The sequence below is a fragment of the Nannobrachium achirus genome (genome assembly GCF_963921795.1).
Source record: "Nannobrachium achirus genome assembly, chromosome: 2".
In the NCBI taxonomy this organism is placed as follows: domain Eukaryota; kingdom Metazoa; phylum Chordata; class Actinopteri; order Myctophiformes; family Myctophidae; genus Nannobrachium; species Nannobrachium achirus.
The window spans coordinates 36,125,637-36,149,889 of NC_137811.1; the positions used below are offsets into that span (position 1 = coordinate 36,125,637).

General features: G+C 41.9%; 1 protein-coding gene across 1 annotated transcript in view; it reads left to right on the forward strand.

The window, feature by feature from the left end:
• Window positions 1-24,253, forward strand: part of pear1 (platelet endothelial aggregation receptor 1) — a 58,606-nt gene that overhangs the window by 6,245 nt on the left and 28,108 nt on the right. The window contains exons 2-4 of the mRNA XM_080747407.1: window positions 22,280-22,387; window positions 23,453-23,554; window positions 23,923-24,023. Of these exons, the coding sequence (XP_080603533.1) occupies window positions 22,281-22,387; window positions 23,453-23,554; window positions 23,923-24,023 (310 nt within the window). The 5' untranslated portion in view covers window position 22,280. The remainder of the gene's footprint in view (window positions 1-22,279; window positions 22,388-23,452; window positions 23,555-23,922; window positions 24,024-24,253) is intronic.

Below are 24,253 nucleotides of genomic sequence, written 5' to 3' on the forward strand. Positions count from 1 at the left end.
AAGTGGGCCGTTATAGCGCCACCATGAGGCCGAGTGATGTAATTATTTTTCGATTCATTCTTAAAATCATTATGAATCTCCTCTCCGAGGTTTGAGACTGTAGCTCCTATGGTTTACGAGAGAAAAATACTTGAAAGTGATTTCTTGCATTGTCCCATTATAAGTCAATGGGGACAATTAAGCGTCGTTTTTTGCAGATTACGTCGGCATGGTAAGGCGGATCGGAACGAAACGTAATAGAACACCATTCCCGGCCGAGCCGCACATTTTGATGTATATATTGCGCGAGTGGCGTAAATGGTGCGGCACTAGTTACGCGCCGAAGTTTAGGCTACATACACGGACGGAGACAGACAGACAGACAGACAGACAGACAGACAGACCCACACACACGGCCACGTATAGGGAGCTTGTGTTCCACACAGCTCCAAAAAACACCCTAATGGTGGCGCTATAACAGGACAGAGTGAAAAGGGTGGCATGTCTTCCTCGGCCTAGTGGGAAAGTGCATGCAAAGTTTCACGGCAATTGGATGCTGCGTTTATGATTTGAGGTGTTATGTTCAAAACAAGCCACTGCTGCAAACTTTAGATGCCAATCCTAGGCAATCAGGATGGATTGTGATGTTTTATTTAATAACTGTTGTAGAGATACTGTGTATTGATTTGCATGATGTTTGGAGAAAATATGTAGGAGTTATCAGACCCATTAGACTAGAGAGAGATAGAGTTGCGGTGCCCTTTGATCTCGCCGCAAAGCGTGACTAATGCTTATATTGGAACTATCGCACTGAGATTTCTGACAGAGCATTTCTGCTTTCGATTCTTAAAAATGTGTTTTGAAAAATCGGCCTCCTGTGGCGCTATAACAGACCCATGTGAAAAGATATGGGGCAGATGTTAGGCTCTGGCATCCAGGGAGTGTGTGTGTGCACAGGTTCCCATCGATCAGGTCCAACAGTGCCGGAGATTAGCTGTCCACAGATGGACAGACACACGGGCGGACGGACGGACACACACACGGACAGGGTGCAAAATATATTCTCAGCCACGCCTTCGGCCTGGCGGAGACAATGGAGTAGAGATGTCCTGATTCATGTCACTCGTTCATCCCCTGGTTCCCGGAAGTAATTTCTCTATGGAGAATAACATTGGGTCATCTTTAAATCATCTCATATAAGAACCAGGGTCCAAAAATAATCAAATTGTCTCGCGGATATTGTCGGGGAGCTGGCTCTGTATCGTTTAAGATTGTCAGTCACTCATATTTGATACAGTCTGTTTTTGGCAAAAAATGTACAAATTCGGCGGCACTAATATTAGCGCTTTCTTGATGCCAGTTGATTCTTCAGATAGATCATATCCATATGAGTCAAACTGAGGTCATGTGTTTATTTTTGGAACACAGTTCTTATATGACACGAATGAAAACGTATTGGAAATTGGAATTCAGAATGGGGGAAAAAATGGGACCCAGGTAGAATGTGTAAATGATGTCAGACTTCGGTGCTCTATCTGATCTAACTATTAATTTACCGGATGTCTGTCTGTCCGTCTGATGTCTGTGTCCGTCTACACTGACGTCATATTAGTACGTCACAGACTGGCCTGGACGCCATGGCCAGATTCTTTCACCGGCCCAACCCGAGTTTCCCGAGTTATTCCCGTACCCCGCCGCCGCCACCCCCGAGTTTCCTGAGTTTTGGGCATTTTTTTGCAAAAATAAAAAATAAATAAAATCGTGAAATCACAAAATTGCATGTTTGACCCCCATACCAACCCCATCTTTCAAACATGGCAGGCATGTTTGTTTATATTTGAAGAAAACATAATGGCTGCTATCTCATGAATGCCTGAACGGATTTCCGCTTTTTGTTTAAAAGCTGTGAACGGTGTGCACACACGTGGTGCATGATCTATGCATGGGCGTGCATGATCCGTGAATTACATGGTAGTCTATGGAGATTTGTAGCGGCCTGGAACTAGGGCAGTCCCAAATCTGATATACCCGCATGCTGAAACAGTGACATCACTGACTGACATCACTACAGTGCCCAAATTTGGAGATGACATCACAGACTGGCCTGGATACGGACCACCATATATGGGCATAAAAGAGAGCCAGACAAACAGAGATAAGAGGTCACCATATATGTATGGGCAGGAAAGGGACACAGACTGATAAGACGGATACAACGAGTATTGCACAACTGGGCGTCATTAGTGACTATTCTGCCCAATGGACTGCCCAATTACTACTGAGACTCTTACATTCAATCCCTCATATACTGCATGTGCACACCCCTAGGCACAGGACTAGTAATGGTTAAATAATGGTTATTGCGAAGAATGAGATAGATACAGGATAGATGCTTTAAATGCTTCCCCATTTAATTTTTTGAAAAGTGGAGCAATCTAGCTAGCCATGAATTCAATCCAAAACACACATCTACTGTTTCTCCGGGTGCCACTGCTTCCCAATGGGACATCCAGAAAAAGAAAAGTGTTAGCAACAGTTTCCCCTTGGTTTCCTGGCATGATGGGACACACATACACAAACAGGACAGGATGCCCCCACTCTCTGTCTTCATAGCTATGGCTGCCTCTGAGTCGTCTGCCCAGGATGTCCTGTGTGGTAGCGGGTATTTGCCCTCTTGTCTCCCCTTGACCTCCACCTTCCTGTTGTGTGGGGCAGATATGCAGGTGTCATACTGAAGACCCCCTGATGTAGTAGCACTTTGCTTCAGTTGGATTATTGTTCCTGTTTGTTAGACTGTGTAGTGTGTAGTAACCTGTGGAAGATAAGCATTAAGCACGCAATATTTAAATACTTGAATACTTGATACATTGTGATAATATCGTGCCACTGGTTGTCTCTGGCTTGCCTGACTGCGAGCGTCAGACATCTCACACCACACTACACCCACCAGCAGGGGGTGGTGATGTGCGGACTGAAGTGTCAGGCTAGTCTCTGGCAGCATCCGATTGCCGTAAAACTTTGTAGTTTGCACGCACATTCCCACTAGGCAGAGGAACACATGCCACCTATCACATTGTCCTGTTATAGCGCCACTAGGGGGATGATTTTAGCTTAACAATTCTTTTTATATTACTTCTACAGATTTTGTCCAAACATCATACAAATTGGTACACACTATCTCTACAGTCATGTGATCAAGACGGATCGGTACAATCTTTCATATTCCATTCTGATTGGTGAATTTCGAACATTACTGGCCCACAATAACCTACCGGACGTGTTGGAGACCTGTGCACCAAGGAGCAATTTTTCTATTTTTAAATGTATACATTTCAATAATCCTCAAATATTTAAAATGACTTGTATCTTTTTCCTCAAATTATCAACTAAGACACTCTGTGTATTGCCCCTCCCTCCTTTTTCTATTACTACAGTTTCTAAATCAATAGCAAAGCAGGCATTTATAATATTTAAAGCCTCCTCTGACTGGAAAACCCTACCTGAATCTACATAATCAATTCATCTGTTAAAAAATGCACTTGTGTTCTTATTATTTGTACATAATAACTTCTGATATCTATAATTACCTCTATACCTACAGTACATAATCATTAGAATTAATTATAACTTTTAAGGTAGTGTATAATGCACTTATCAATGTTTTTGTCAAGGAGTTATTCTAGCTATGGACTAAGTCTGTCAGAGATGTATTATTGATTCTGAGTCTGACAGTCTTGGATGCCACCCCCAAATAGTCACTGCAATTCTGTATTAAATGCCTGTGGTCCTCCCGTATATATAAAGCACTTACTAAAGCCACAGCTGTTACCCGTCCTTTCAAGACGCTTGTTTTCTGTATTATTCTGATATTGTTCTGTAAAAATGTGTTTTAATCTCATGCCTGAATGTCATTAAGTGTAATACCAGCTTTCACCTGCTGCAACAGCACCACTATTATACTCAACGAGGAATACAGAAAACGTCTGGCACAGACTTGAAAAATGTGGAATAATACAGAAACTATAGCCTACAGAGATGGGTAACATCTGGTGCTTTAGGATAAGCGCTTTATATTTGGCATTTATACAGGTAGGCTACTGTACAGACTACAGAGGAATTGCAGTGGCTATTTGGGGGTGGTGTCCAAGACTGTCAGAGGTACACAAATGTCAGAATCAATAAAAGAAATGTCTGTCAGTCTTGGTCCAAGACTAGGGGTTATTCTCCCTAATAAAATTTCAAACACTGTAATGCCAGAGTAACTAAATAGTAGAGTGGCTCAAGTTGTCTTTCATTAGCTTGATAAGACGTGTAAATACCACGCCAAGACATGTACATAAAGGCTTTTAAAACTGAGAGCCACTGCTGTCCAAAGGAGCGGAGAATGAGACACCACATAGGAACATTTCTATGGGTTCACCTTCAGGGTAGCACACGTGGCTCAAGCTTTCAAGGGAAGAAAATAGGACTTTTAAAGTTCCAGATGCTTGTGCAGGGACGAAGCCCATCTGGAGGGACTGGAGGGGGGTAGACTCTGTGTGTGTGTGTGTGTGTGTGTGTGTGTGTGTGTGTGTGTGTGTGTGTGTGTGTGTGTGTGTGTGTGTGTGTGTGTGTGTGTGTGTGTGTGTGTGTGTGTGTGTGTGTGTGTGTGTGTGTGTGTGTGTGTGTGTGTGTGTGTGTGTGTGTGTGTGTGTGTGCGTGCGTGCGTGCGTGCGTGCGCGCGTGTGCGAGTGAGAGAGAGAGAGAATGGGACAGCGACCATTTGTGTGTGCGAGGGAGAAAGAGTGCATTTTAGGCTGTGTAGAGGAGAAAAAATAAAACTGCTCTAAAATGATGCCATTAATAAGACGCAGGTTTCCAACTCGTCCTCCAGAAAGGCAGCACTCCATGTGCCAGAGGTAGGCCAGTAAATCAATGAGCTTTAACTCAAAGGAATTTACTGGCCCAGACTGGACTTCCTGGAAATAGAGAGAGAGAGAGAGAGAGAGAGAGCGCAATAAAGAGGCTAGTTTGTGTTGTTCTACCTGTGTCTAGAACTTTGCTTCTGCAGCCTGTGTGTTGTTGTTGTCTCACTGTACCTGCATTGGTCTCTCTTTAACCTACATCACCGACAGTGTCTTAAATTGTGACATTGGTGTATGGTCAATTTATGTTATGAATTTGTGAGTACTGACACACTTGGTTCGCTGACACCAGCATGACCTCATCAACACTGCAGAAGAATAGATTTACACAATGAATAAAACATTAGACATACTGTCATAGCACCAATGAAAATGTCTGCAGGAGTGCTCAAAAGCATAATGTGGCATTATAAGCCTCATGATTAGTCCTGTTATTTTTGGCAAGCGACAATGTCATAAAACAAACTATGAATTATGCTTTATGGAAAAATATAAGGTCGGTAAGTGATATTCTTTAGTTAAAAAGCATTATATTCTGTTAGTAATTATTGAGGGTACTGTCTGTTCACTAACAGGAGTCTTCCTGTCTCTGCAGCTCTTTAATAAAAGGAAAACATTTTCAGGTACTGTAGGTGAGAACATGTCAGCCAATCGGAAGAGAGAACCCATTCATCAGCTATTCCAGTTCCAATTTTGCCTGATAGTTTTTGTTGTGTCATCAATCTGTATCCTGATTGGATACAATTGGTATCATGACCTGAGCTGGAGAGACATGGAGACTCCTGTTACTGAACAAACACTCTATAGCATGACTACTATCAGAATATCCAGTAGAGCTATTTAACACTTATTTTAACCAAAGAAAATCACATACCCTACCTTTGAAATGATCTAAAAAATACTTTAATCAATTTTTCAAATGTATTAGTCTATTTTGCATAAAACACATCATCATAATCGGTACTCTAGGACTCTCCAAAGTCTGACAAACCTGGGCTATAATAATAAACAAACCACTGCCTGCAGGCATCCACACTTGGGTGTTTTTGTCAAATAAATACCCAGGTGTCATACCATTATTTCCCCCCAAACAGTAAATGCTATCCAGGGTCATATATATAAAAAAAAAGAATTGCAGCAGCAGCAGCAACAACAACAACCGAGAGAGGGGGAAAAAAACACAGATACCTACCAACATCAATCCAAATAGGTTCCAGGCTATCGCTCAGTCTTAGCTGCTGCTGCAAAAAAAAGCTGCCATCCAGTCGCATTAGGAGTGCGGTCTTAATTGAACCCAGATGCTGCACGGTCGCACTCCTTTTTCCGTAAACTGCATTCACCCCGTAGAACCGAGACTTAGGGAGTCATGTTAAAGCTATTGCATGGGGGTTTTTGTTCACTGTATGAAGCATCTGTCATTCTCATACCTTGTGTCACAAAGGATAACACCCCCCCCCCCCCCCCCCCCCCCTGTACGTGTAGACGAGACATAGGGCTGGGCTATATGATCTCAAATCAATAGGACGGATTTCAAACCTTTGCCTCGATTATGAATAATGAACGATTATGAAAAATGTATAGGCCTATACACTATACAGTGAAAATAGCAGATCTACAATCTTACAATGCAACGTGACACGTTGTGAGCATGAAGACTGTCTTTTTTCGCTATTGTTGTACAACACCATTGTACAACGAAGTATAATTCAGGGTTAGGTGGTTCATCACTCAACCCTGTATTATACTCGATTTAGTCCATAAAATCTATTAGAATTATTTTGTGTTGATATAAGAAAATATATAAACACAGACTCCAAGAAGTACTTCTTTGTCTCCCCAGTGGCCTAATAACTGCAGATCAACAAGTGAAAACAAATCCAAGGCACTTCATCTCCAAGTCCTTTTCATTGAGGAAGGCAACACAAGGTCTTCAACAAGGTCTAAAACATATAAGAAACATATCATGAAGAATTTGTTTTAAAAATTTGGTTCTCGACTATTTGGTTCTTGTCCAGCCTTAACAAGACACCATAGATGTCGAACGGTACACTGCATTCACAATAATATAGTCATGCAGTCGCTATTGGAGAAAGCAGAAGTCGACTTATGACTGATGATGAACCATTGTGGTTATAAGGAACTTATGAGATCCTTTGAAGATGTCGTGCCGTGTAGACTGTCATGCTATCGTCTGTACTAATAGCACACGTGATACATTTCATGTGTGTGTATTTCTTAGGGATGTAACAATACCACAAACTCACAATACGATAATAATACGATATCACAATAATACAAGTCCACGATACAATATTTATCATGATGTTTAAAATACCCTCATATGATTACAATATGGATGCTATTGTCATGTGATTAATGAGATGCACTCTTCTTGTTTGAGGCTTTGTGCCACTTTAGCTTGTGTCTCTTGGTACAGAGCTGGCAGAACTGTTTGACTAGTTAAGTTAGGCAAGGCTATGCTCAGCCAATAACAATAGTTTAGATGTCTAGATAAATATCCAAGAGAAATTTTACCCTGCTGCTGTTCAAACAAAACAATACAAATTTCAGCCTGAATACCTATGGTGATGCTTTCACAGGCCGTGATAATATTGTCCCGGGATCACAAAACTATTTAGACATTTTTGTTATTGTACATCATGATAATGACGATATTGCTACATCCCTAGTATTTCGGTAAAGCACTGACTGTTTTGGATAAATGATCAGGGATATAAGCTTGTATCTATTCATCTAAATTAAAGTCTAAAATGACTAATTATAGAAGCCCAAAGACTGCTCTTCTTACAGTAAGCATACAGGTAGCACCTAGACAGGATGGATATTGATTTATATCTTGGCACGGTAGATTCCCGGGCTCTGTTTAAGGTTTGTGCTTTTCCAAGGCAGATGGGATTTGACTTCACACATTTCCAATTGAGTTTGGGCTACAGCTCCACTATTGCTATGGTCAAGACCACAGATGTAAGCAAACTGCACAAGCCTCGGCCAGGATAATGATGGGATGGAAAGAGAGAGTGTGTGTGTGTGTGTGTGTGTGCGTGTGTGTGTGTGTGTGTGTGTGTGTGTGTGTGTGTGTGTGTGTGTGTGTGTGTGTGTGTGTGTGTGTGTGTGTGTGTGTGTGTGTGTGTGTGTGTGTGTGTGTGCGTGCGTGCGTGCGTGCGTGCGTGCGTGCGTGCGTGCGTGCGTGCGTGCGTGCGTGCGTGCGTGCGTGCGTGCGTGCGTTGCACACGTGCATGTGTTTGTGTGTGTGTGTAGGAAAGGTGTATGTCTAGAAGTGCACCACAGAACATGCAAAGCCAGGTCTCTCTATGCACATCTGTGTTTATATGGACGTGTGATTGAAAGTTTAGTGATGACTGGTGATTTGGAGTCTGCACCGGTTCAGCATTTCCCTTCTGTGTATGTAGTCTGTTTGCCTGTTTCCCCCCGGCAAGAAACTAAACTACAGGTTAAACCAGTGATTGGAGTACTGTTACTTAACACACAATGGCCAGTGATTGATTGGCTAATGATTGATGGACTGTGAAACGGAGCAAGACTGTGAAATAGATTTAGAGTGTTTTTGCATCTGCCACCACACTTGCAGTAAATCCAGATGTGCACCATGCACACAAGATTCAGAATGCACACAGCATAGCCTACATGAGAGCTTATAGACATTCTGTCAACTATACGAGGTTTCTTAGAGTCGTTCATAGGTCCATAGCTTGAATAGCCTGGCTTGTTATGAGAAATCTAGGCTACTAATATACTTTTTAATTTGTTGATTTAGCTTTTTTAATTGCAATTCTCTCTACTTTTGTCAACCTGTTTTCTATTTTTGGGCTAAATACAATATAATGAGAATAAGTTGGACGTGTTAATCAAGAGTTCAGACAAATCAAGTGGCCTCTAGAGCAGAGGTTATGTAAATGATATACAAAGCAATCTAGAAGTATGTATAGTTGAGTTGTGTTTGTTGTTTACAGTGGGCAGATTTGTAGATAGCATGACAGTATACATAGACAGACAAACATACAGATAGCCTTATTACAAGTGTTTTACACTTACCGCTTCATGGCTGAAGTAAAGAGCTAAGTTGCTGCAGTGTTTGTGCTCTGTGGTTACACCCCGCCTTTCCGAAACACCGCTATTCCGAACGTTGACTTCTAACCCTAACCCTACCCCTAACCCTACCCCTAACCCTAACCCTTACCCTAACCCTAACCCTAACCCTAACTAACCCTAACCCTACCCCTAACCCTACCCCTAACCCTAACCCTAACCCTAAACCTAACCCTAACCCTGCTTCGGAATAGCGGTGTTTCGGAATGGCGGACTGTTGCCGTGCTCTGTATGGCCAACAGAGAAAATGTAATGGAAATGTTTCGTCCTTTCCCCTGAGAAACCTTGTGGCAGAATTCTCCCTTCAGCTAATCAAAATGTACAGTAGTTGCAGGTAATGGTGTGAACACTTATAGATGTGTACAATTTCATTCAAAATACTCAAAGTAAGTTTTAAACATTATGTGGGGCTTTAGACCCTTACCATATACTGTAAGCTAGCATCCTCACAGACACTGCTAGCATCAACAGTTGATGATTGTTTATGAGTTCAGTGAGGTTGTTGCGGTTTTCTTAAACTCCTCTCAAGCATTCAAAGGCTCTTGACCCCACAGCCCGTGTGTATGTTGGGAGACCTCTGAATACTAATAAACATGGGTGAATAAGTGCTTGGCTAAGTCTGGCTTTATCACCAGAAGATCAGACAAAGCATCTGAAGCACTTTATGAATCTTTATTTAGAGTGGCCCTTCCCACAATGTTTTGACCCCAAGTGCGTGACAGAAAAGATTTGTATATACGAAGCAAATCGGAGAAAGTCAAATTACATGTCCATTTAAACATACTGCTTATGGATATTAGTTATGTGATGGTGGGAAAATGTATAAAAGCAGGGTGTGTGTGTGATGTGTGAGAAGACATGAGACAAATGTCAAAGTTCAGATGATATGAATATACTTTTTAAAATGCAAAATAACCCACAGAGCTAGGAAAAGGTGGCCATAATTAGTTTTATGTATTTTGTTTAATTCGCACAATAACAACAGTACAAAAGGTAAAGTGCAGGTGAGAAAGGAAACATTTAGGGCTTATACAAGGTTCTCACCTAAAATAATAAACAAGTTGAACATAGTATCAAACATGGCCATACTTCTGTCTTGTTCATGTGAGGCTCACAAGTTGCTGAAGATAGTATGTGTTCCTTGTAGTATCTATGTTTAAGTTCTATTGTGTTGTTGTTGTTGTTGTTGTTGTTCAAATGTATGTCCTTAACAATGAAACTGACTCTTGTTTAGGCGCCATGAGAGTGTTTATATCTATGTTGTGGCACTTGGGTCACATGGGTGAGATTTATGTTAGTGTTATGTTTTGTAAACAGTGTTGCATTCGTCTGGTCACGCGTGTACTGTAGACGCCGTCCCGTATCTTTCACGCGCACGGACATGCATCGATGCAAAACGACCCGCACATTTACATACGCTGTAGTGGCCCAACAGGGTGTTTTAACAAAGGGACGAGCCTGTATGCATATCAATAGACATTGTCTGAACCGGTTAACTCCTGTAGAGTACAGTAGGTGTTAAGCAACGTACGCGTTAAGCAACGTGCGCGTGACGTCATTAAATGACGTCACGCGCACCAATGCAACACTTGTTTGTACATACTGAATGTCTAATCTAATCTAATAGACTCCATTAAATATAATTGTACTAACAAAAAGGCAGACAAACAAAAGGCATGCTGAGCTCATGTGAACTTGAAGCTCAATGGCAAACATTTTATCATGATATTGTAATTCTGGCTAAAGTAGGCTATTATTTGCCCAACTAAAGCCTTTCTTGAAAAAAGTAAGTAGTGTTTATTGTTCCCGTAATTTTGTGTAGGCTTAATGAATACTTTCTAATCTAATGTGTTTTATGAAAAGACAGGACCCTAAGCATTAACTATACTTTTAATGAGGAAATTTTAAATAATGTAATACAGTTTCAGGCCAAATGCTGTACATACAGCATGCCATCGTTATGAGTTTTGTAACCCATTAAAATTGTAATATCAACAGCTGAAGCATGAGTCACATACTGTATCTGTGAGAATACAGTATAACCTTGGTGTCAAGCAGAAACCTTGTATCTCCGATTCTCCAAATTTCAACTTTTTATTTGTTTATTTGTTTGTTTGTTTAATTGTCTTTTATTTTATTTATTTGGGGGGGGGGGTTCTCATAAATGAATGGTATGACAGTACAAAAGTATAGGAAATAGGGCTCGATGATAACCTGATGATATGCCCAGAATGTGTGCTTAAGTCTGTCTGTGGGTTTTATACATATTATTTAACAAATAAATAAATATAAATAAGAGACCAAATTATAATTACCCTGGTAATTATAATTTTGTCACAAGCTCTTATTTATACTTTTATTTGGATCCATTGAACACAGCTAGCCGGGACCCTTTTTCATTTCCTGAAAAGCAACGGTTTTGCACATACAAGGTTTCAGGCCTAACAGCGACGATTAGGAACTTCCTCGATGTCAACGGCACCATATCAGTTGAGAGTGGATTTGACACCAATGAGTATGGCAGGAAGAGATGAGGCAGCTCTAACAGTGTATAAACATGCCACTAATGATTAATCCAGCAACATTACAACAATGAACATTCCAACACATCATTCAAACCAGGATATTACAGGGATATGTGTCAGCATACTTGTAACATGATGCGGACATTTGAGAATTCTTGTGACATGACATGTCATGGTCAAACCGTTCATATCAGAATAACTTTAAATGCCAAACACATTAGTCTTGGTGACTTTACTACTACTACTCATACAGATCAATTGGGACCTTGCACACAGTACAAACACTGCAATACATACAATAAGAAATAGACAATTATTGAGAGGTGCAAACCTACTGTACAAAATGGACTAGGTGTGATTTTAATATAACATTTATAAAATTAAACTTGTCAAATGATTAAGAGGTGGTGTATGGGAAATCTTGGTTTGATATACTAGTGGTCACACACAGTCAGTTATATGTGTCGGGCACTCGGGTGGTACAGTGGTAAACTCGGGTGGTACAGTGGTAAAGTCCCTGCCGATTACCACAGAGGTTCTGGGTTCGAATCCATGCACAGCACTGCACAGGCTGATGCGGTGCATCAGGCTGTGTCGGGCGTCTATCTACGAACACAATTTGCCTGTGTGAGAGGATATTTGTCACTGCATACACTCCTGCGGGCTGGGGCGGCACCTGTGAGCGGGTAGTGTTGGGCGGGAGGAGTAGGACAAAGGGCATGCAGTGCCCTACGTCCTCCCGGTAGGGGCTCCTTACTGGCAGGTGAGCCAGTAGGATATGACAGCAGTGACAACACAGATGTATGTGGGGAGGAATTAATTTGGCATAACGACTAAATTGCGGAAAGAAAGTGGGTGAAAAATATGTGTCCTTACTCCTTATATGTGTCCTTGCTGGCTGTCTTGTCCCTCTGTTAATAATATCACTCAGGTCCATGGCCATTACACACAGAACTGATATTGGTCTCACTATACCGTACACCACTTCTCATCGTTGCCTCTGTTCTCACTATGTGCGTTTACGATGCAAGGCTATGTTTTTTGGTCATGGTTTCTGGAGAGGCTGTGTTTTTTTTACAAGGGTCCCACGTGTCTGTGCACACATTATGATCCACAGAGCATTACGGTACATATAATTACAGCACTGTATGGTCATGTCCTTCTGAAACCTCAGCCCGGGCCTCCATTTTGGGTTTTCCACCATTTTGCACTCTTAAGTGGTTTAAAACGCACAGCTTATTTAAAAGACCAATAGTTACTTTCAATTAAGGTGTGCATGTATGTATAATTATTGCTCTTCTGTCAATGTGCAAGTCTGTGCGTTTGTCATCGTGCGTTTGGTTTTTGAGTGTTTGATTTTGTTTGTGCCGATCCCTGTACTTTCTTTGACCAATAAAGCCACAGTCATTCTGCCTGTGGTTATGGTTTGGACCTTGGAGGACCGAAAGGCAGTTTGCACTGTGGGCTTGTGCACGAGAGCGCACAAGTCTCCTCTCAATTGGGGAATTGCAACGGGGAGCAAAGACGCACAGAGAAGAGGCCTCACGTTGGCCAGAAGCCCATCACAACAACCCCAAAAGAAAAGAAAAGTGTTTTGCTGTTGTCAAGACAAAAACCACATCTGCAAAGAGTAGCTTATTGTGTACATTTCTTTCATTGGCACTCCTGTATTTTGGAAATTAGACAAATATGGTTTCAAGGGTCCAAACGTCATGGAACACAGCCACCATATACAGTACAGTAAATGACAGTGGATTGTTTAATTCATATACGAGAAAGAAAAACACCAAAATGGTTCCAGGCATAAATGTTGCATGTCAGCACTGAGCTCATTGTATTGGTCAGGAAATGATGGGTTTGCGTGTCATATCAAGAGACTGGTCAAAAGGACAAACGCATTAGATGTGTTTGCAAGGGTAGCATTACAACAATTAACACCCAATCTGTGGGGAAGAATGCTCCCTGCCTGAAATGTATTCTGAACTTGGAGTGAGAGAGAGAGAGAGAGAGAGAGAGAGAGAGAGAGAGAGAGAGAGAGAGAACTAGAGAGAAACATCTTTTTAAACTCAAATGCCACAGTCAGGCATTTACTCCACAGGTGACTTCTCTGTACTACTTTGTAGAAATCATGCTGATGTTTTCATTTGGTCCAAAACAACAGTGTCGCCCTGGTGACGTTATCATCCTGGCCTCTGTTATTCGCAGGCTCTGTTCTCTATCACTGTTGGGGAACATAAGCTCTCAACACACCCGTACCCTCAATACCCCATGACCATGACCGCACTCATGAAGACAGACTCCAGCACAAACCCACCACCATCGCCCCTGGTTGTGCTGTGGCTTACGTAACAACATGAATCCTAAAAAAACTAAAAAAGCTTGCACATTGAAAAATGAAAAATGAGGCTCGTTAGATGCAAAAATAGTCCTTTACTTTACAAACGTGCAAGAAAAGTGAGTGGATGTTTCGGTCCTCAGACCATCATGTTTTCAGCCCTAGTAGTACAGGCTTTGAGTTTAGAGTGAAAACTTCCCTAAAACGACATATTTGGTGTAGAGGTGAAAAAGGAGGCCCTATAGACCCCTGGGGGACTCTGGTCTAAGAAGAAATATATGGTAGGGTTTAGTGGAAGTGGATAACTGCTACTGTAGCTGCTCACAAGCGTTAAAGGAATAGGTGTGACCATCATGCTTTGCAACCTCCCTGACCCAACATTTGTTTTCTTTCTCCTCTTCCCTTTGATATTCAAGGGAGAAGTGACCTCAGACCTGGTGGCCAGCAAATTTGTGGAGCTAGCAATTGTTGGTTCCCGCTGGAATCTAAACTTGGACAACTGTTTAGTGGGGGGAGCATGGAGGGGGGTACATTTATCCTGTTTTTCTGCATAGAGCAGAGTGTCCACAGCCACAAGTAGAGCATGCTTGTCTATAAGTTGTCACAGCCACAGGAACAACACAGTGTTTTACATTCACTTTTTTCCATTACTGCCATGCATAATCATCTCCGCCAGGATATTGTGTTTTCAGGTGTGTGTGTAGGCATGTGTGTGTGTGTGTGTGTGTGCGTGTGCGTGTGCGTGTGCGTGTGTGCGTGCGTGCGTGCGTGCGTGCGTGCGTGTGTGCGTGCGTGCGTGCGTGTGTGTGTGCATGCACGTGCGTGCATAATATATTTTTCAAATGTCTCAACGCCAGTTATTTATCAGTATGTGAACTAATAACATCAGCCCCACCAATCCCTCCAGGCTATGGGATATGTGTGTATAAATACACTGATAACACAAATAATATAGCTATGTCCTTTGAATTAGCACATTGAAACAAACTTTCGAGCTGATGGCAGCATACTGAAGATACATCAAAGAATATAGAGTCCTATACAACAGCGAGGGATCATATACCCTACCCTTCTATTCAATGTGTGTGAGAAGCTGTGTCCAAACCTTTGACTGGCATGTGAATAGAGGCAACTATAGAGGCAACTATTTACTCAGAGTCCGTTGTGAGCTTGTAGATCTCACTATATTTGCACGACACTGTTGTGCAACGAGATATAAAATAACACTTAAATTGTGAATCGATTCTTTGATATATACAGTATTGTTTTTATCTTTCAGTTTGAGTTTTTGAGTGTCACCTGGGATTTGCTGACATAATTCTAGGATGGAATTATGGAGTAGACCAGAGCTCAACTCATGTAGTCTACAAAAGGAGGCTAAAGAAACAGCCAGTGCAATTGTGTTTGCTATTCCCCAAAGTTCAAGGTCAAAAGTTCAAGATCTCCTGGCTGTTTGCTCACATTAATCTTGGTGACAGGTCAACCCAACGATGCTGCGCTCACTCAGCGAAATGCAGAGCTCCAAGTACTCTCCCTGAAACCTCCCCCTCCTCTCGCCTCCTAGATCATCCTTTGTGTCACGCAACTCCCACGAGAGCCGTCAGCGGCCCATGAGCCGTCAAGAGTTTTCCACCCTGAAACCTTTCCAGTGTGGGGTGTGTGGGGCGTTGAGCTGTGCGGTTCAGTGCCAACTTCTTACCGTATATGATGCCTTCTGCTGTGAACGCCATTAAATGTACTGGGATTTAGGAGTTTTTGTTTCGCTGGGTAAACCCGAGCAATGGGCCAAATTATTCTCTGTTTTGGAGTTTATTGTGTGTCTTCAAGCGTCATGAGCTGACTTGTTGGGTGTGGCATGGAATAGTCCCCCCCCCCCCATCCCTTTTTCTACATTGTGTTGTTAAGGGTATCTACTACCCCATCCAATCCACCCACCCAACATGTGGCACATGGCAGTGCCTCGCCAGCCTAGCTGCGGTCGTATCCGAACCTACCCTGTGCGCCAAGACAAGAACCCAGATGCAAAGGATTATGGGTTTTATATTCAGTTTACTGTAACTCTGTTTTAATAGATTTGGGGGTGGGGAGAGGGACGGGGGTGGGGAGGGGACATGGCTCAGGAGTGGGGCCCGTGGCTGTGGTTGTGTGTCACACGGAGTGCTCTAATTCGTTCCTGCTGTCAGTTTCTGTCAGGTTCAGTCTCAAATAAGTTTTATAGGTTTGTTATTCGAAAGGTTGAATTGTAAATTGATGACACAAGCTTAGGTCTAATGAGGATCATGATTTTCCTATAGAGGCTACAAATATGGTCTATTGATACCATTAATGGTTGATCATTTAAATGAATTCTAAATAAGGGCGACAGTGGCCTAGATGTTGCACCAGCATCATTCTCTTCATCACATGAACATCAAGATTTATCACCCAGAGATTCACTGTTATCGGAAGCATTGCCAGTCTACGTTGCCAAACAAATTACCCCACATTGTTTGAAACTCAAAGTGTAGTAGTACATATAGACATTAAGCTACTTTACTTTACCCTTACATCAAGTGGCCATAACATTAAAACATGCAGGTGACTGCGTGTTGCCTTGAGGGTTACTTTTTGTATATCATGAAACAATAATTGACATGACGCGATATAGATGATTCAGCAATGTGTTATTGCCAAAACGCAGCCCTCGTGTTATAAGTCAAGTCTACACCAAATGCAAATATTCGTTTGTAGATTGTGTTTGCATAAATATTCGATTGTTGTAACAATTGTCTGAGGAAGAAATGGAAATTCTGGATGTTTTCTGTATTCTACATCTATGCTGTAGATCTATTTAATCTATTTTATGGGACACTGGTCTCATATGCAGTCATGTCTCTCTGCTTCTGTCATAGTTCTCAGACACACACAGGCTCACTCTTTTTCTCTGTTTTTCTTCTCCAAGGCTCTCTCTCTCTCTCTCTCTCTCTCTCTCTCTCTCTCTCTCTCTCTCTCTCTCTCTCTCTCACACACACACACACACACACACACACACACACACACACACACACACACACACACACACACACACACACACACACACACACACACACACACACACACACACACACACACACACACACCCCTCCCTTCTCGCTGTGCACACTGCACAGGCAATATGTTATTCCTTCTATTTTATTTTCCTTTCCTCTGTGACTTTCTCTTTCTCTTCCAAAGGGTGACTAATATTTTCTACTTCAAATTAGAATTTCAACTAAAGAGCATGCAGGGGAGTGGGAGAAATATAGGTCTAGAGTGAAAGAGAGAAACGTATAGCAAATAAATGAGTGAGAAAATAGAGTGCATTTGAAATGGGAGGGGGGGGGGGGGGGTAGAATTAGTAGATGCAGGGAAGAACAGTTAGATTACTGCCATGTGTGTATAATTTCACCAGCATGAAGGTGAAACTTACTGTACTCAAGGAGTCTCTTATTCACTTGCCATAATCAGGAAGATTATGGAATGCCAAGATGAGTAAGAAAGTCTACTGTCTGGAGGCGTGTACATATACAGTATGCTGTACAACCAGGGGAGTCACATGGGGGGAAAAGTGGGACTGAGTTACCAGGGCCCAAGGTGGAGGGGCCTTAATTCTATTATACTTTAGCTATTGAAAAATAGCAAATATACAAGCTCACAGCGTGGCACAGAGTGCTGCGCTGCGAGCTTGTAGATCTGCTATTTTTTGGAAAGTCGCTTCTGGGGGGTCCCTGGAACAAAATATTTTTAGATTGGGGTCCGTGGCCAAATACATATCATTTTGGGGGTACTTCACGTGAAAATGTTTAAGCACCACTAACATAGAAACATATTCCAAAAACCTTAGTAGGATTTGAAATATTCAAAGCAGATCTACAAGCTTGCAGCGCAGCACTCGGTTCTGCACTGTGAGCTTGTATATCTGCTATTTTTTTAATAGTTAAAGCACAAAATAGAGTGTTATAATGCATTCCCAGTCTAAATGGGTTAAACCCCCTCCCCTATGAAGAACATTCATGGGGGGCCCACAGTGAATCCTTGTACCCAGGGCCCAGAATTTGGTGCGACACCCCTGGCTGTACAACACTGCAGCTCTGAGGCTCATCATTCAGTTATCTAAACGTTTCAGTACTCGTGAAGAGACTAGATTAGAAATTGAGTTTCAAGTTCTTTCAGTGTCACGTGTCATACATTCAAGCACATTTTAAATTGTTTCTTTAAGTTTGCTGCCATCTTGGCCAGGTCTCCTTTGTATAAGAGACCTTGATGGGACTTCTTGGCGAAGTTATAGTTAAGTGAAAAAAAATGTGTATGTTCATCAAAGATCCCAAGGTCTTCATCCATGATTCTTATCATCCTTCAGTTGCTTTTATATTTTGGTTATTCATGTCAAAGATGGAGGTGCCATTACAGCATGCTAGCACAGTGACTGCCTAGTCTAAATAGGAAAGAAATGCGCATGTGTCAGGATTCAGGAACAGCCAGCTCTCGATCATGGAATGAAATCAAAATATTTTTTCAGTTGTCAGCACTTATGTGTTCAGCAGGAGCCATGATTGAAATTGAATATGGTAATAACATGGGTAAGAGTGTCTAGTGAGATTAATACAAAACCAAATGCATCTGTTTTCTTTCGGGATAATGTTTTCATTGAAGAGCCCTGTGCGGTCATGGAAAGAGAGTTACAGTTCTCTTCAGTTGGTGGTACAATCGCCGTACGCGTGGGCTCGCAAGTTTAGGTCTTGATATTATAGGCCCGAGGAAAGACCAATGAATTAGCAAAAATCCCTCAGATACTATAAATAGGCCCTCTGTACTCGTGTCAATTTATGGGAATCGTTATATGTTTGGAACATGTTCAAAAACATGAAGACAAATGATCAGTCCATGAAGTAATTAGAGAAAATGAAAGAGATGGAGGGAATGAGGAAGAGAGAGAGAGATATTTTGTGTTTTGAGTCTTGTGTGTATTCTTCTGCTCTATTGTTTTATAATCCCACATGAAAGTTTCACTGAGCTGGATAAGAGCATCTGCTTTTCTCATTTTAAATAAACCCAAAGAGTGTTGAAGCAAAACCTAGGCTAGTAACATTATAGCTGGTGTACTGTATCAGCTCGTGTTACCAGTGGATAAGACAGTGGTTCTCAGCCTTTTCAGGCTGCAACCTCCCAAATAATCATATTTAACTGGGGACCCCCCCACCCTGGCGAGCACTAAGAGTTGAGGAATTACATTTTGTATAATATAACATGGTTATAACACTTCACGGTTTGCGTGGCGACTGGCGAGGCGGGCTATTTAAAAAAATATTTGACAATTTGGCCAATGTTTAATTTGTCATTTTAGAGGTATTAAAAGGGCCTTAAATTGTAACTTTAGAAATGTGCATATACCCTCTATAAACCTAAACCTTATTTTGGTTTGTTTACTGTTAAGTGAGAAAAGAAGTTAATCATCTGGGCACCTCCCCCCGGGGCCCTGATCCACAGGTTAACCACTGAGAGGCTAGCTGGTAAAAGATAATATCTAAACAAATATGAGAGCCTTAAACCAGATACAGTAGCTCAAGATTATTGATAGTTTCATCATCATACTTTCTGCCATGTACCCCAAAGGTTTTCTGAGACAGAAAGATCAGGAAGCCAGTCTGGAAAATGGGTGTGTTAAAATGAACTATTATGGGGGGAAATAATGATAACTTAGGGCTGAATTTAATGAGGCTGTGGAGAGCTATCTGAATCAGAGGCCAGGAGAGGAATCAATGATCAGCACATCATGGGGATGGAGCTGCATAATAATGATATAAATCAGTTTTTGAGCACCTGCATTTGTATGCTACAAAAGTGTTCCGTGAACACATCGATGCTATGGTTGTACTTAATGAAATCCTCCTTTATACGTACATAATGAACTTACCAGTGAGCAGAAAGTCAATGAAAAGTACAAAGTGCACAATTGTAATGGAGTAGGTGATGATAGTACCTCCTGGAGTGCCAGACGTCTACCTACTCACCGTCCAACCTGAAGCTAGTCTAAATAATATAATGTGAACTGCAGCTGAGCTTGACATCAAAACAACTCTCCTCATGTCTGCACTCGTTAAGCAGGCCTTCCCGCTCTGTTTCTCAGCACTTAAGCATTCCCATGCGGTTTGATGGCTTTCTCTAATGAAGCACAATTAAAACGAAAAAAGAAAGAAAGGGAGGAAAAAAAATAAAAGAATAGGTAATGAAAAATATTTACCCCCAAGCCCAATGAAGTTGCTGGTAAAGTCGATTGCTCGTCTTAATAAAAACCATACGCCTGTTCTTATAAAATTCTGTTTTTGTGGTTAAGGCTTTCTTAGGCGTTAGCGTTCGTGCCAAAAAGTGAATTAGCCCTTGACAATGAAGAGGAGAGTAGTGAGAGGGAATGTATATCTAAAGCACCAGATCAGTGAGCGGACAAGAGATTTATGTCACAGTTCTCACTGTGCCAAGACTCTGGGCAGCACTGGTCAAATAGGGGTGAAAACTGAAGCCTGTTTGCACTCGCTCGTTTGTTGGTGTTTCTATCCAGTGTGCCTAAAGGATGTTGAGTGCAAGGGGAAATTTGTTATTATTCACTTCAGTGCTACTATATTTCACTGTAGTGACATTCTACGTTAACTTCAACTTCAAGTTTATTGTCACAACACACATTTACAGGTGTAAAAGGTTCTGTGAAATGAGTTTCCTTATTTAAAGCATTATACAAAATATAGTAATACGAACAAAGAAATAAACAAAATGAAATGAGTAAGTTAATAGGACAACAATGTAAATATAAAAAATATACATAAAGTGAGTGATAAAAAAATCTCATATCTCAAATCTCATATCATTTCTCTGAGTGACTTTTTCTCGTACGCATTTTTACTCCATATTTGACCCTCAATACTTTCTGGTATTCAGTGGCAGTGCCCTAACATAATTGAATTCTCACAGCGCCTTTTGTGGATGACTTTGAGAAGCAGTACAGCCCCACTGTCAGAGGGGACTTGTTGGGAAAACAGAGGGGACAGGCCTGACCAATCCTATGTTGACATGATGTGCCCTTCTCTATAAACTGCCCTATTCCCACGATGGGACCAATGGCCTTTTCAAGAGGCTCATACCACTGGGCTGCTGAACTTGTGGCCATTTCCACAGAAAAGTCTGAGGGGGAAAGGGTCCTCTCTTTGGGGAATAGCCTCCCTGTTGCTCCCTGAGAGCCTAATAAGGGTCCCCATCACGAGGCGCTCTCTTGGGCCTGACACGCTGATAACATCCAGATGGTGTTGGAGTGTGGAAGGGGAAGATGGAGGAGTGTGGAGGCTTCACTCCTTCTCTGATTGATGGTGGCTAGCATGAAGTTGGGAGTCACATTCATTCACTCTGATCCCTCTCTTTCTCCCTTCTCTACTTCTCTCTTGCGCATGCACGCACACACACACACGCACGCACGCACGCACGCACGCACGCACGCACGCACGCACGCACGCACGCACGCACGCACGCACGCACGCACGCACACACACACACACACACACACACACACTCTCTCTCTTTCCAGTACCTATCTGTCTCTCTCTACCCCCCTCTCTCTCTCTCTCAACTTGTGTCTATCTTCCCTATTGTGTGCCAGTCTTCTATGTACCATATTACAGTAAGACAACGTTCAGATGCAGACAGGGTTAACACTTAAGGTTTGGCCCATTGCCTCGTCTCTGCTTAGTGTTTAATGAACTCTTTTACGGGGGATAAAGACTTGCCGCAAATTTATAGGAGCTAAGAATACCATTACAACCAGCAGAGAGAGAGGTTAACAATAAATCTTTCTATTCATTAGATTATGAAATGTTACACATCCTCGATCAAAGATACTGTACGGCCAGAAAATATGATGTGCTGCGCAGAAAATGTCAACAATAATTCTAGTGTAGTTTGAGAGTAGAAGCATGTGGTGAGAGTTAATACATGTTTTTGACAATTGTTCTGCAGTTGTGCAATGTTTCTTTGCGGCACCATATGACAGCACAGCACATGTAGTAGCTTACTGAACTATCATACATGTATTTGGGTCAATAACAAGACTGTGTGGGCAAAATTTGCACCAACAGATTAAAATGCGGTCTCTAAACTCTTCAGTTTATTAATATATTAGGTAGTCAGTCTGAGAAGAATAATCTATTGCAATGTATAAACAAACAAGCCTAAGCCTAAAACCTAAGAACCTACTTTTTGGTTTGTTTGTTTGTCTGTCTGTGTGTACAACTAATGTTTTTGTTCTAATGTTCATCTTAGGATTTTGGCTCTTGCTTCTCGTGCCAAAGAAAATGTGTGCACGCTAGTTTGACTGTTTATACTATTTATGTGTTCTTCTGTGTCCTCAGCATGCTTTATCTGCGGAGCTTTGCCGTCCTGCTGGTTCTGGGCTTCCTGCTTGGACAGTCCTGGTCTCTGAACCCCAGAGACCCTAATGTGTGCAGCCTATGGGAGAGGTCAGTTCTGTCCAGTTGTAACAAATATATACTGAGTACTGAATTGTGTAAGGTAGACTTACTGCTACAATCTCACAGTTTAGCTCTTGGTTAGAGCTTACAGTATATGTATAAACCTTGTATGTCCAAAACCGTTTGTTTTGTATTTATAATTTTAAAAATGATTAAAACGGCAGATCTACAAGGACACAACGCCTCGCGGTGCGAGGCGTTGTGTGCTTGTAGATCTGCTGTTTTCATTACTTTTCTGTGACAACCTTGTATGATGAAGCAGGGCTTTACTTTGCGAAAAAAAAAATTACAAATTTGAAACTTGGAGATACAAGGTTTCTGCCCGACAGTGACGATATATTGCTTAGAACTTCCTCCTGGGAGTTTCACATTAAGTGAAGCAATCGTTGTACTTTATATAGCAGTGGTTCTCAACCTGTGGGACAATTAATGTAAGGACTCGCTTGTAAGATCTACTATTTTCACTATGTTTATCTGTGGAGCCGAGTCAAACTAAATTGAACGCCTCAACTCCTACAAGTCCTAGTGCTTGTCAGGGTGGAGGGGTCCCCTGTTGGGGGTCACAGCCTGAAAAGTTGAGAGGTAATTAGTATAGCGAAGATACTTGATTTCGGCATCTGACATCACTGGTACCACTGCCATGGTAACAGCCGCATGCTGAAACAGACGTCCGGGTTCTCCAAAATTACTTCTGAGACTCCGGGTTCTCCAACATTACTTCTGAGACTTCCTACATTCAATCCCTCATATACTGTGCACACACCCCATAATCCAACCTCTGCACATAATTCAGAGCATATGTTCGAACGGGCAAGGACTAGAATTACAAAATAATGAAAATATAATCAATAGTTCTAATAAAGAAGCATGCTCAAAGTGCTATTGAATACAGTTTTAAGTTTGGGCCATTGTTCAGTGTTTTTCCAAGGCACTATTCATTTGCAGATTGATATCAACAAGTTGAAAGACATCGACGACATTTCCAGTCAACTAGCGGAAAACGATGATTCATAGATTTTCCGTTGACCGTATGCAACTTTTTCTGCTTTTCAGCTACACCACCTCAGTGAAGGAGTCTTACTCACATCCATATGACCATGTGACAGAGGAGCCATGCTCTGATCCCCGCACATCATACAGATGCACCCGCCACAGGTATGTATATTATTATTCTTGGCATTTTACTCATCATCTGACGTAACCTTTTTCTCTAAGGGTTTTCCCATTGAAGTACTTGTCCGAGTTACTGATGTAACCCTTCACCCAATCAGACATCACGATTTTCCCAAAATATATACCTTGATATTGTGATGTCACCCTTTTCTCTTGATTGGCCCCCCATCTCTGATTGGCCCCCATAGAGTCAACGGCAACCACACTTGCAATTTCCAATTGCATCTTTCTACTTGTAAATTGTTCTGGATTAAGAGCGTCTGCTAAATGCCTAAATTGTGAAATGTAAATTGTTCCTGCCAGGAGTGTATCAAAGGAGCACAGCGAATGTTGCATTTGATTGTTTTTAGAATCACCTACAAGACAGCCTACAGACAGGCAGTGAAGATGGACTATCGCAGGAGGTATCAGTGCTGCCCAGGCTACTACGAGAGCAGGGACAGATGTGTCCGTAAGTTTTCATTTTATTTTGGAATCATGTGAACTCGATGATCCTGCTGTCCTAAAGTCTGAGTTACTTAGTTGCACACAGGTGTCACACAACTAACCATATGAAAATCTGGCTTTAACGCGTCTAAGATCATGGGTTCCATCAAATCCACCCCCTGCGTAGCTCTATGGATAGCGTGTGGTACTAACTGGGCAGGCCTACTGACTATGCCCTGTTGCTGCTACAACACA